This window comes from Gopherus flavomarginatus, chromosome 3, assembly GCF_025201925.1.
Source record: "Gopherus flavomarginatus isolate rGopFla2 chromosome 3, rGopFla2.mat.asm, whole genome shotgun sequence".
NCBI lineage: Eukaryota > Metazoa > Chordata > Testudines > Testudinidae > Gopherus > Gopherus flavomarginatus.
In genome coordinates, this window is record NC_066619.1 from 15,434,408 (window position 1) to 15,446,411 (window position 12,004).

General features: G+C 41.7%; 1 protein-coding gene across 10 annotated transcripts in view; it reads left to right on the plus strand.

Moving 5' to 3' along the window:
- CTIF (cap binding complex dependent translation initiation factor) overlaps nucleotides 1-12,004 on the plus strand; it is a 348,500-nt gene that overhangs the window by 104,322 nt on the left and 232,174 nt on the right. For 7 of the 10 annotated variants that reach the window (XR_007773256.1, XR_007773257.1, XM_050944701.1 and 4 more), the window contains one exon: nucleotides 5,072-5,194. The exons of the other annotated variants lie outside the window; for them this stretch is intronic. Coding sequence is in view for 5 of the 7 variants with exons in the window: in XM_050944701.1 (XP_050800658.1) it covers nucleotides 5,072-5,194 (123 nt within the window). In the remaining 2 variants the exon portion in view is untranslated. The remainder of the gene's footprint in view (nucleotides 1-5,071; nucleotides 5,195-12,004) is intronic. 10 annotated transcript variants of the gene reach the window in all.

The following is a 12,004-nucleotide window of genomic DNA, read 5'->3' on the forward strand; positions in this document are numbered from 1 at the left end:
TTTGGCACTTGTCTAACTGCAGGAGTAGACCTAAAAGATCATGTTCTCACCTGCAGCCTTAGCCTTAGGATGCTGTAGCCTCAGTCACAGACTCATAGAATATGAGGGTTGGAAGAGACCTCAGGAGGTCATCTAGTCCAACCTCCTGCTCAAAGCAGGACCAACCCCAACTAAATCATCCCACCCAGGGCTTTGTCAAGCCGGGCCTTAAAAAATTCTAAGGAAGGAGATTCCATCACCTCCCTAGGTAACCCATTCCGGTGCTTCACCACCCTCCTAGTGAAATAGTGTTTCCTAATAGCCACGCTAGACCTCTCCCACTGCAACTTGAGACCATTGTTCCTTGTTCTGTCATTTGCCACCACTGAGAGCAGCCGAGCTCCATCCTCTTTGGAACTCCCCTTCAAGTAGTTGGAGGCTGCTATCAAATCTCCCCTCACTCTTCTCTTCTGTGGACTAAATAAGCCCAGTTCCCTCAGCCTCTCCTCGTAAGTCATGTGCCCCAGCCTCCTAATCATTTTCATTGCCGTCCGCGGGACTCTCTCAACTTTGTCCACATCCTTTCTGTAGTGGGGGGCCCAAAACTGGACATAGTACTCCAGATGTGGCCTCACCGGATTAATGTGCTTAGTGTGGCCATGTGCACTCGACTTTATACAATCTGTTTTAGAAAACCGGTTTATGTAAAATCAGAATAATCCTGTAGTGTAGACATACCCTTACACTAGTCTAGCTCATTTCCCTTTTTATACCAGAATAAGCACATTTCCGAATAGAGGGGAATAATCACTTCTCTCGATCTGCTGGCAATGCTCCTACTGATGCAACCCAATATGCCGTTAACCTTCTTGGCAAAAAGGGCACACTGCTAACTCATATCCGGATTCTCGTCCACTGTAATCCGCAGGTCCTTTTCTGCAGAACTACTACTTAGCCAGTTGGTGCCCAGCCTGTAGCAGAGCATGGGATTCTTCCGTCCTAAGTGCAGGACTCTGCACTTGTCCTTGTTGAACCTTATCCGATCTTTTGGCCCAATCCTACAATTTGTCTAGGTCACTCTGGACCCTATCGCTACCCTCCAGCATATCTACCTCTCCCCCTAGTTTAGGATAATTCGTGGACTTTCTGAAGGTGCAGTTGATCCCATCGTCTAGCTCATTAATGAAGAAGTTGAACAAAACTGTCCCCAGGACTGACCTCTCTGGAGCACTCTGCTTGATACCGGCTGCCAACTAGACATTGAGCCATTGATCACTACCTGTTGAGCCCAATGATCTAGCCAGCTTTCTATCCACCTTATAGTCCATTCATCCAATCCATACTTCTTTAACTTGTTGGCAAAAATACTGTGGGAGACCATATCAAAAGCTTTGCTTAAGTCAAGGTATTTCACATCCACCACTTCCCCCGTATCCACAGAGCCAGTTGTCTCATTATAGAAGGCAATCAGGTTGGTCAGGCATGACTTGCCCTTGGTGAATTCATGTTAACTGTTCCTGATCAACCTCCTCTCCACCAAGTGCTTGAAAATGGTTTCCTTGATGACCTACTCCATGATTTTTCCAGGAACTGAGGTGAGGCTGACTAGTCTGTAGTTCCCGGGTTTCTTTTTTAAAGATGGGCACTATATTTGCCTTTTTCCAATCATCTGGGACCTCCCTCGATCACCATGAGTTTTCAGAGATAATGACCAATGGCTCTGCAATCACATCATCCAACTCCTTCAGTACCCTTGAACGCATTGCATCCAGCCCAATGGACTTGTGCATGTCCAGCTTTTCTAAATAGTCTTTAACCTGTTGTTACACCACTGAGGGCTGTGTACCTCCCCCCACCCCCAGCCTGTGCTGCCCAGTGCAGAGTCTGGGAGCTGACTGTGTCTTTGAAGACCGAGGCAAAAAACCATTGAGTACTTCACCTTTTTCCATATCATCCGTCACTAGGTTGCCTTCCCCTTTCAGTAAGGGTCGCACACTTTCACGGACCTTCTATTTTTGCTAACATACCTATAGAAACCCTTCTTGTTACCCTTCACATCCCTTGCTAGCTGCAACTCCAATTGTGCTTTAGGCTTTCTGATTACACCCCTAAATGCTCGAGCAATTTTTTTATACTCCTCCCTAGTCATCTGTCTGTTTCAACGTATTGTAAACTTCCTTTTTGTGCACACTCGGATATTCACCCCACCAGCTCACAACACAGCCCCCCAATGCCATCCCTAGAACATAGTTCTTAGAACAGGGGTAGGCAACCTATGGCACACGTGCCCAAAGGCGGCACGTGAGCTGATTTTCAGTGGCACTCAGGTCCAGGGGCCTCTGCATTTTAATTTAATTTTAAATGAAGCTTCTTAGACATTTTTAAAACCTTATTTACTCTACATACAATAATAATTTAGTTATATATTATAGACGTAGATAGAGACCTTCTAAAAACATTAAAATGTATTACTGGTACACAAAACCTTAAATCAGAGTGAATAAATGAAGACTTGGTGCACCACTTCTGAAAGGTTGCCGACCCTTGTCTTAGAACATAGAAGTGAAGTCCACTACTCTTGTCACAGCAAGAGCTGTGTGAATAATGGATTGTTCAGTTTGTTGCCAAGTCCAAAAAATGGGAAAAAAATTATTTTGGATCAAATGAAACATTTTGTTTCCATTTCAAGTTTTTTCTCCTTTAATTTTTTTATTTTTTTAAAGAAAATCTAAAGGTAATTTTGAAACAAAAGGTCACAATGTCAATAGGAAATGTCAAACTGAAATGCTTTGATTTTTTTTCCAAAATTGTTTTTCAGGGTGCTTTTCTGTTTTTGGGGGGGTTTTTTTTAGGGGGAGGTGTTTTTGGTTTTTTACAGAAACAGTTTGGTGAAATAGATACAAATTCACATAACGTTTTGGTTGATCCAAATCTGCATTTTTTGTGGGGGAGGGGGCAGAATTTTGGTAGAAAAAAGTCACCCTGCTCTAAACAGTCTCTTTGTCAGAGAAAAAATGAGATTCTTCTCAGTTCTGTAGATGTCTGTATGTCTCATACTCCCTAACCACTTCACACAGCTGCCACCTTGCTGTACCCTGGTAGTTGGTTCCATAAATATCTTTATTCCATCCTAGCTTGGCTACCTGACTATGCACTGTGTCATCGTCACTATTTCTCAGCGGCATTTTCAATAGTCTTTTCCCAAACCACAGAAATTAGCTAAATCCCAGGTAGAGTGACCAGATGTCCTGATTTTACAGGGACAGTCCCGATATTTGGGGCTTTGTCTTATATAGGCGCCTATTTCCCCCCTCCCCATCCCGATTTTTCACACTTGCTGTCTCCTCGCCCTAGTCCCAAGTGACATGTGCATAGGAAGTATCTAGTTACCTAAGGGGATTAATGTGTTTGAAAGTCCGAGGGCTCGCTCCGTGTCACCACAGATCCCCATCTGTCATCGGTGGAGACCGCAGCCCCTCCTAACCCATCTCCTTGTAACTTCAGGACTGGTTCATCTTGCTTGTTTGCTTTTCTCTTCTAAGGGCTGAGCCTTCTGCCTGTCTCAGGGTGGGCAGTCAGCTCTTCTTTCCCAGCATCAGCAATCAAGTCTAAATTGTACTAGCATTTAAGCAAAGTACTGTTTATTTAATGAGTAAAGAACGAACATACTCTCCAGGCACAGGCTATGAAGGCCTTGTTAAAATAGGCTAGAAAACCAAGGACTTGTCTACACACCAAAGTTGTATTCATTTAACTATACCCATTTAGTGTGGGCACACTTGTATAAATGTGCTTATTCTGGTATAAAAAGGGAAATGAGTTAGACTAGTGTAAGACACCTGCATACCAGTATGACAGCATCCACACTAGAGGTTGTGGTGGTATAACTATATTGCTAAAATATCACCCTCCTAATTGATATAGTTGTGCCATATTAAAAACTGTATCAACCAGGGCTGAGTTCCAAAGGTTAATGACTGGAACCTGTACCCCTGTGTATAAGCAGCAGCGTACAGCACACTCTGGTAGTGTGTCTAGTTGGCTCTTAAAGGTAAAGGTGGCTGTCCTGTCTCTTAATTCATGATAGGATGTCAGTGAGCTAAGACTTGAGAAGCCCCAGTTAGTACTTGTGAGATGTCAAAAGCCCTCTTTAACGTGTTAGCTCTTACATCTTTTTTCTAGTGGAAGTGCCTCATTTTATTTTCCAATTTCTAAAAATCCTTAATGGAGGTCAGCATTCTGCACTACATAATCTTTTTTTGCATATTTGCCCACTTCAAAGATCTTTTCAAAGCAACCCTTTTGAAGCCTTCTAAATCACGAGCGTGCCGAAGATATTTTCCCCTTCTCCCACCACCCTGAAAACAAATTCCCCTCCAGGCTTGTTTGGGTAAATATGTCTGGTCAAATCAGTTATTCTAGTTTGCTAATGACACCTGTTGCCCCCAACAGTCCCAGAAACCTGCCAATTCTTTGCCATTATAGCAAATGTAGTGAGGATAAAGACAGCACATTTGGAACAGTTGTTTTACAGAAGAAAATAATGACAGTTTTTCAGTATATTGGGAGGGCGGAGCCTAGATATTTTCAAGGTGTGTGGACAGCTGATGTCTGACTGCCTAAGAAATAAACAGAGAGAGAAGAAAATGCACTGCACAAGTTTATATTTTTTTCTTTGGTAATTAATGGTACTTAGCACTGACGCAGTACATCATGTTGCTGAATAAATGTTAATTAGTCCTCAAGACAGTAAGGAACATAAGCATTATTATCCTGGTTTTATCGATGGGGAAACTGAGGTATGAAGGGCCACATCCTGCCTGGATTCAAACATCACGCAACCCCATTGTAGTTGGTTGGGTTGCACAGTGTATAAATAAAGGCAGAATTTGGTCTAAAACTATTAAGTGACGTACCTAAGGCAACAGAGTAAACTGGTGGCAGAGCCATAAATTCTTGAGAATTCTTGGCTCCTACTGCCGTGCCTGCAAGATTTAGACTACACGAACTCTTTAGTGTATTAAACTGGCATTTTTCATTAGGGTAGCAATTAAGTTGCACTTGACTAAAGCAAGCTGTTTGTTGTTTCTAGGAAGAGTGGGATCACAGCAGCAGTGGGAGTTCAGGATCCCAGCCTAGTTCAGGCTCCAGGCCTGGGTCTGGATCAAGGTCTGACAGCCAAGGGAGAAGCAGCCAGTTCAGTCATTCAACCAAGGTATAAACTGGTAGTGTTTGGTGAAAGCTGATTGAGGAACGCTGAATCATATGCTCTGCTTGCTGTTAATCGTGGGCTTATTCTTTTAATGACGTGTGTGTGTGTGTGTGTGCGCGTGTGTGTGTGTGTGTGTGTGCGTGTGCGCGCGCACACAAATACTTAACCTGTCTGCATAATGCATGGCCTAACTGCTAAAGACCTGGTTGGAATGCATCTCTGAGGTGTCTACATTTCAAGAGGCCTTTTTAGTAGTATTGGGTGCTTTAATGCAGGAAAATAAGTTTGCTGCTGGTCAGTTTAGTCTAGAGGGAGAGGGAATTAATTTGTGCTTGAAATCTGGGAATGCTTTAGTTTTGGGATATTATAGAGGTGGTTTAAAAAAGATTTTTGCAGATCACCATTAAAAGCAAAAATGTGCGACCAACCCACTAGTCTAAACATCACAGCACAGAGGCTGAGTTTTGGTCCCAGGATCAGTTCCTGTCTTGGGGCCTACAGCAGCTGAGAGCGCTGTCAGCTGATTGTGTGCTGCCAAGGTACAGCTGGTGAGGCAGTGTGGTGAAGGCTCTTATCCATGGGAAACCTGCCAGGTGATATGCACATAGAATTCACCATGGTACCTAGGATAATCCCGGTATTTAAGTGACTGGGAAGGTCAAAGCTCGGTCAATTGTTTACATTATTTATGATAATAGAAAGTACAGTGATTTTATATGCAGTACTTATCATGATTGATTGATTTAACTCTTTGTGATTAAATCTAAGTTATTTAAATCAGCAAGCTGAGAACCTTGATTTAAATAATTATTTTTAGTCTTGTTTGCATTTGTATTTTTCAGTTATTTTCCTAAAGAAAGTTTGATTCTCATTGATTGGTACCCATTAATAAAGTTGATTTTTCCAACTAAATATAGCCTTGGTGATAAATTTGGTACTGCTTTTTGCTAACCATGATACACTATATTTATACACATTTATTTAAGCAGTTATGTAGCTTAGTATGTATTTATTCACATTCTTAATTTTTGCATTTGTATTATGTTAGAAAATGGTGAATAGTGCAATTCTTACATATTAGATTTTACTCATGATTTGTGTCAAGCTGTCTTTGGCTGGAAATTGTAATTCAATTAAAGTACACAAAAACATTTTAAAATTTGCTGAATACATTAAACCAACTGATTTATTAAACAAAGGAAGTATTCTCTGTAGTTAGTGAATAGGTCCTGAAGTCCTTCAGTCTTTAGAACTAGTACATCTCATCCTCACAACTAATTTTTATTCATAGATTAGAAGAGGAAAACAAGCTTTCCTGTGTTTTCCAAACCCAATCGATTTCTTAACTTTGAATGAAATATAGTCACTGAACTGAACTAGATGAATAAACTGAAATTAAAAAAATATATTCTCTTTGTACCTGCAAAAGGCAGTCATAGCTGGGTTAGCACTTCAACAAACTGGTTCCAGGTGTTTAACCAGTGACTTCAATGGTTTGGCTTTTGTTAAAACTGTGGCAGCAAACAAGGCTGTTGTGGAGAAGCTAAACAAACTGTTTGCATTGGTCTTCACTTCAGAGGATGTGAGGGAGATTCCTATGCCTGAGCCATTCTTTTTAGGTGACAGATCTGAGGGACTATCCCAGATTGAAGTGTCAATAGAGGAGGTTTTGCAGCAGATTGATAAAACAGTAATGTTATTTACCCAAGAGTTCTGAAGAAACTCAAATATGAAATTGCAGAACTACTCACCGGGGTATGTAATCTATCCCTTAAATCAGCCTCTCTACCAGATGACTGGAGGATAGCTAATGTGATGCCAATTTTTTTTAAAAGGGCTCCAGAGGCAAACCTGGCAATTACAGGCCAGTAAGCCTAACTTCAGTAAAAATTACTTTGAAACTATTGTAAAGAACAGAACGATCGGACACATAGACGAACAGAATGTGTTGGGGGAAAGTCAACATGACTGTTGTAGAGGGGAATCATGCCTCACCAATCCATTAGAATTCTTTGAGGGGACTCAACAAGCATGTGGAGAAAGGGGATCCAGTGGATATAGTGTACTTGAACTTTCAGAAAGCCTTTGATAAGGTCCCTCACTGAAGGCTCTTAAGCAAAGTAAGAATTCACGGGATAAGAGAGAAGGCCCTCTCATGGATCAGTAACTGGTTAAAAGATAGGAAATAAAGGGTAGGAATAAATGATCAGCTTTCACAGTGCAGAGAGGTCATTAGAGAGGTCCTGGAAGGATCTATGCTAGGGCCAGTGCTGTTCGACATATTCATAAGTGATCTGGAAAAGGAGTCAAGTATCAGAGGGATAGCCGTGTTAGTCTGAATTTGTAAAAAGCAACAGTGAGTCCTGTGGTACCTTAAAGACTAACAGATGTATTGGAGCATAAGCTTTTGTGGGTGAATACCCACTTTGTCAGATACATGTAATGGAAAAGAGGGTGAACTGTGAGGTGTCAAAGTTTGCAGATGATACAAAATTACTTGAGATCATTAAGACAAAAGCTGACTGCCAAAAGTTAGAAAGGGAACTCACAAAACTGGATGACTGGGCAACAAAATGGCAGATGAAATTCAGTGTTGATAAGTGCAAAGTAATATACATTGGAAAAAATAATCACAACTATGTATACAAATGATGGGTCTAAATTAGCTGTTACCACTCAAGAAAGAGATTTTGGAGGATCATGGATAGCTTTCTGAAAATATCCAATGTGCAGTGGCAGTAAAAAAAAGCTAACAGAATGTTGGGAATCATTAGGAAAGGGATAGATAATAAGACAGAAAATATTATGCCATTATATAACTCCATGGTACACCCAGCCTTGAATAGTGCAGCTATTCTGGTCCCCTCCATCTCAAAAAAGATGTTTTAGAATTAGAAAAGGTACAGAGAAGGACAATTAAAATGATGAGGGGTATGGCACATCTTCCATATGAGGAGAGATCAAAAAAACTGCGACTGTTTAGCTTAGAATAGGTCCATCAATGGCTATTAGCCAAGATATGCATGGATAGTATCCCTAGCCTCTGTTTCCAGAGGCTGGGAGTGAGTGGCAGGGGATGGGTCACTTGATGATTGTGTGTTCTGTTCATTCCTTCTGGGACACCTAGCATTGGCCACTCTCGAAAGACAGGATACAGGGCTAGATGGACCTTTGGTCTGACCCAGTATGGCCATTCTTATGTTCTTTTATAGAAAAGAGTTGACTTAGGGGGGATATGATAGAGCCCTATAAAATCATGAATGGTGTGGAGAGAGTGAATAGGGAAGTGTTATTTATCCCTTCCTATAACGACATAACCAACAGTCACCCAATGAAATTAATAGGCAGCAGGTTTTAAACAAACAAAAGGATGTATTTCTTCACACAGTGCTCAGTCAACTGGTGGAACTGGTTGCCAGGGAATGTTGTGAAGGCCAAAAATAGAACTGAGTTAAAAAAAGATTTAGATAAGTTCATGGAGAATAGATCCATCCATGGCTATTAGCCAAGATCATTAGAGACACAACCCCATAGTTCAGATGTCTCTAAACCTCTGACAGTAAGTAGCTGGGACTGGATGACATGAGCTGGATGACTCAATAACTTCCCTGTTCTGTTCATTCCCTCTGGGACACCTGGCACTGGCCGCTGTTGGAAGACAGGATACTGGGCTAGATGGACCATTGGTCTTGCCCATTATGGCCATTCTTATGTACTGTTTAATAATAATATTATTTTAGTTAATTTAAATGATTTAATAGATCATAGTAAGTTTTGTCCTTTGACGCAGATTATCATAATTTCATACTAATTTTTTAAAAGAAAATATATCTAAATAAAATTTTAAAATCTGATTATAAAAAAAAGATAAACGTTGATTATCTACTCTGACACTAATGTAACAAAAAGCATTCTGTATTCAGATTGATTTGCTAAGGAATGGAAGGGGAAGAATGATGGAAAAGTTTGTCTCATAAACGGGCAGATTTTCAAAATCCACTTTGTGGGCATTTAAATGTCTCATTTATTTGGGAGAATTTACTGCAATTGTAGGTGTAAATAGTCAGACCCATAGCTGGTCATTTGCTTGTGCCATCAGTATGGTTATGTGGGCACATGTGCTGTGACTGCACACACGTTAGACACACTATTGATGTAGATTTTGTCCACCTGCATTTGTGCACACAGTATTTTGAGTCCCTAATGTGCCTAGTCCCATAATGTGTGTAGTGTCTGTTTGATCAAATCTCCTTAATCTGTCTAAGCATTTATAATGCTCACATCATTCTGTCTTTCATTCATCACTGTTAATGGGTCAATTAATTTTTGAGAGTACTATTCCAGCTCCACTTGAATACAAATGATTATTTAAACCCATGGGTTGGGTCATTGGGATCTTGAAGTTTAAAGCTGATTATAATTATAATTGCCATCCCAGGGAACTATTTTAAAATACCTTTTGCATCAGGATTTGAGAACCAGCCTCTTTGATAACTGAGTTTCAGGACCATACAGAGAGCGTATCAGTGTCCACAGCTATGCCTTGTATAGGCTTACATATATGCTACCTCGCTGGTCCTTCAGTTCACCCAGACTTCACAACTGAACACCATGGCTTTTAAATTGTGATTTAAATCTATTTAAAAAGTTGACTTGAAATAAAGTTTGGAGGGACATATACATTGAAGTGAGTGACTGAAATGGCGCACAGTTTATTATCGATTAATCCATGTAACTTTAATTAGAAAACTGGGTAACCGAATAGCTCAGGACACTGATAATGGGCTATGGAGGGGATCCTCCCCAACCCCCAGTGTGTTTTTGTTTTGTTTTGTTGTCTCCTTCCTCTGAAACAATGGCCACAGCTGGAGATGGGACCTGGTACTTGGAGGTGGCATAAAGCAGTAGTTCTCAGCCAGGGGTACGTGTACCCCTGAGGGTACACAGAGGTCTTCCAGGGGTTACATAAACCCATCTAGATATTTGCCCAGTTTTACAACAGGCTACATAAAAAGCACTAGCGAAGTCAGTACCAACTAAAATGTCAGACGCCTCCCAGGTTGCTTGTCGCTGTCTGTTTGCCCAACTAGTCCCAGTCATCCCACCATCCGTGGCATTCTGTCTCCTCATCAGATCAGTCCTACTCACACACCTCCTGCCCACCTCCTCGCTGGTTCCCCCTCTCCTTGCCCAACTGCTCATCCAATTTCCCTCTTCCAGCTTCCAGTCCCATTCTCTTTGCCAAACCGTTCACAGTCTCCTCCCACTGAGTCCCACTCTCCTCTGCTCCCCTTCTGGCTCCCAGTCAGTCCCCTATCTCTCCCCACCCTAATTCGCAGTTCCAGATGTCTCCTACCCTGGCCCCCACCAGCCTCCAGTGTCAGCCCTCCCCCCCCCCCATGGCTCCTTATTCTGATTTATTCCCCTCACTTCCCAGGTTTGGCTCTTCTCCCTTCTGCATTCGAATTTGCAGCTCCCTTTTCCGCTCTTCCTGGCCCCAGCAGAGGGGCAGACATTGAGAGCACAAGGGAGACAGGCTCTCTTGTGCTCAGTGTCAGGTGCCCAGCTCTGGATCTGGCATGACCCAGATCTGCAGTTGCAGGGCAAGTCCTGCTCAGCCTCCTGTAACTCTCGGCTGGAACATGCGCAGTGCGCACCAAATCTTTGAAGAATTCAGCTGCACAATGCCAGTTGATCTCTACTGAGCATATGTGAACTGTGACTTTTCAAAGGATTATAAATTGGCGAAATTTGGGTGGATTTTCACAGGGATGGCAGAAGGCAGATGTCTGATGCAAAGGCCACCCGCCAGCCAATCCAGTTCCTTACTCCAAAGCCTGCGGGTCCTAGAGCTTCTCAAAAAAAGGGTCACCAAAATTTTTTAACATTGGTAAAACTACTTATTTTTCTCTAAACTCATTCTCTGAAATGACTGAATCTTTGTAGCTGAAAAAAAAAAAATCAGCCCCAAGGAGCTACCCAGCACATAAAATTTCAGCCCAAGTGCTATATTAAACTGAAAGCAACAGAGTTTTATCAGAAGCATCAGACAGCCTTAATATTGCATGTTGCTACCAGACCCTCCTATAATGTATTTACAAGCTGATCCCATGAGTCAATCTAGTGGTCTGAGTACAGAACTGGGAGCTAGGGACATAATCTAGTTCCAGTTTGGCCACTGATTCTCTGAGGGGCCCAGGCAGGTCGATTAACCTCTCTTCCTCAGTTTCCTTCATCTTAAAATGGGAGTAACACTTACATAGCAGGGGGGTGTAGGGAGATGGACAGATGGATGCTAGCAGAGGGTTTTGAAGATGAGAAGCACCTTGTAAGTATTTAACTTGTTCATTTTATGTGACTTACCATTCCATTCTTCTCACTTTGCTCTTAATTCAGTAAAGATTTTGGACACCAAAAACCCTCCTTATTCTAGTCTCTGTGCTGCTTTATCCTGAGTTTTCAATGATTCACATCTGATTATATTGCATTGTTTTCCTGTTTACTCCAGGGAAAGAGGAGACATGTTATTACAGTAGATTCATGGGATGTTTACAGGGATAAATGTAAAAAATGTTTGACTTCATTACACTTACGTTTTGCAGTAGGCCTTTAATTCAGAAAACCTAACAACCTTAGTGGGACAAGGAGGTGAGGATTGAGACCTGTTAGGTTTCACAGACTGGTTGGCTCAAGGGACTTATATCTCTATGCAGCCATTGGCTGCTGGTTCAAATCCTACTCAGGTTGGTGGTGAGTGAATGAAAGTTATTACCGTTAGATGGCTATATGGTGGCCACTGTATGGTTGAGGTAT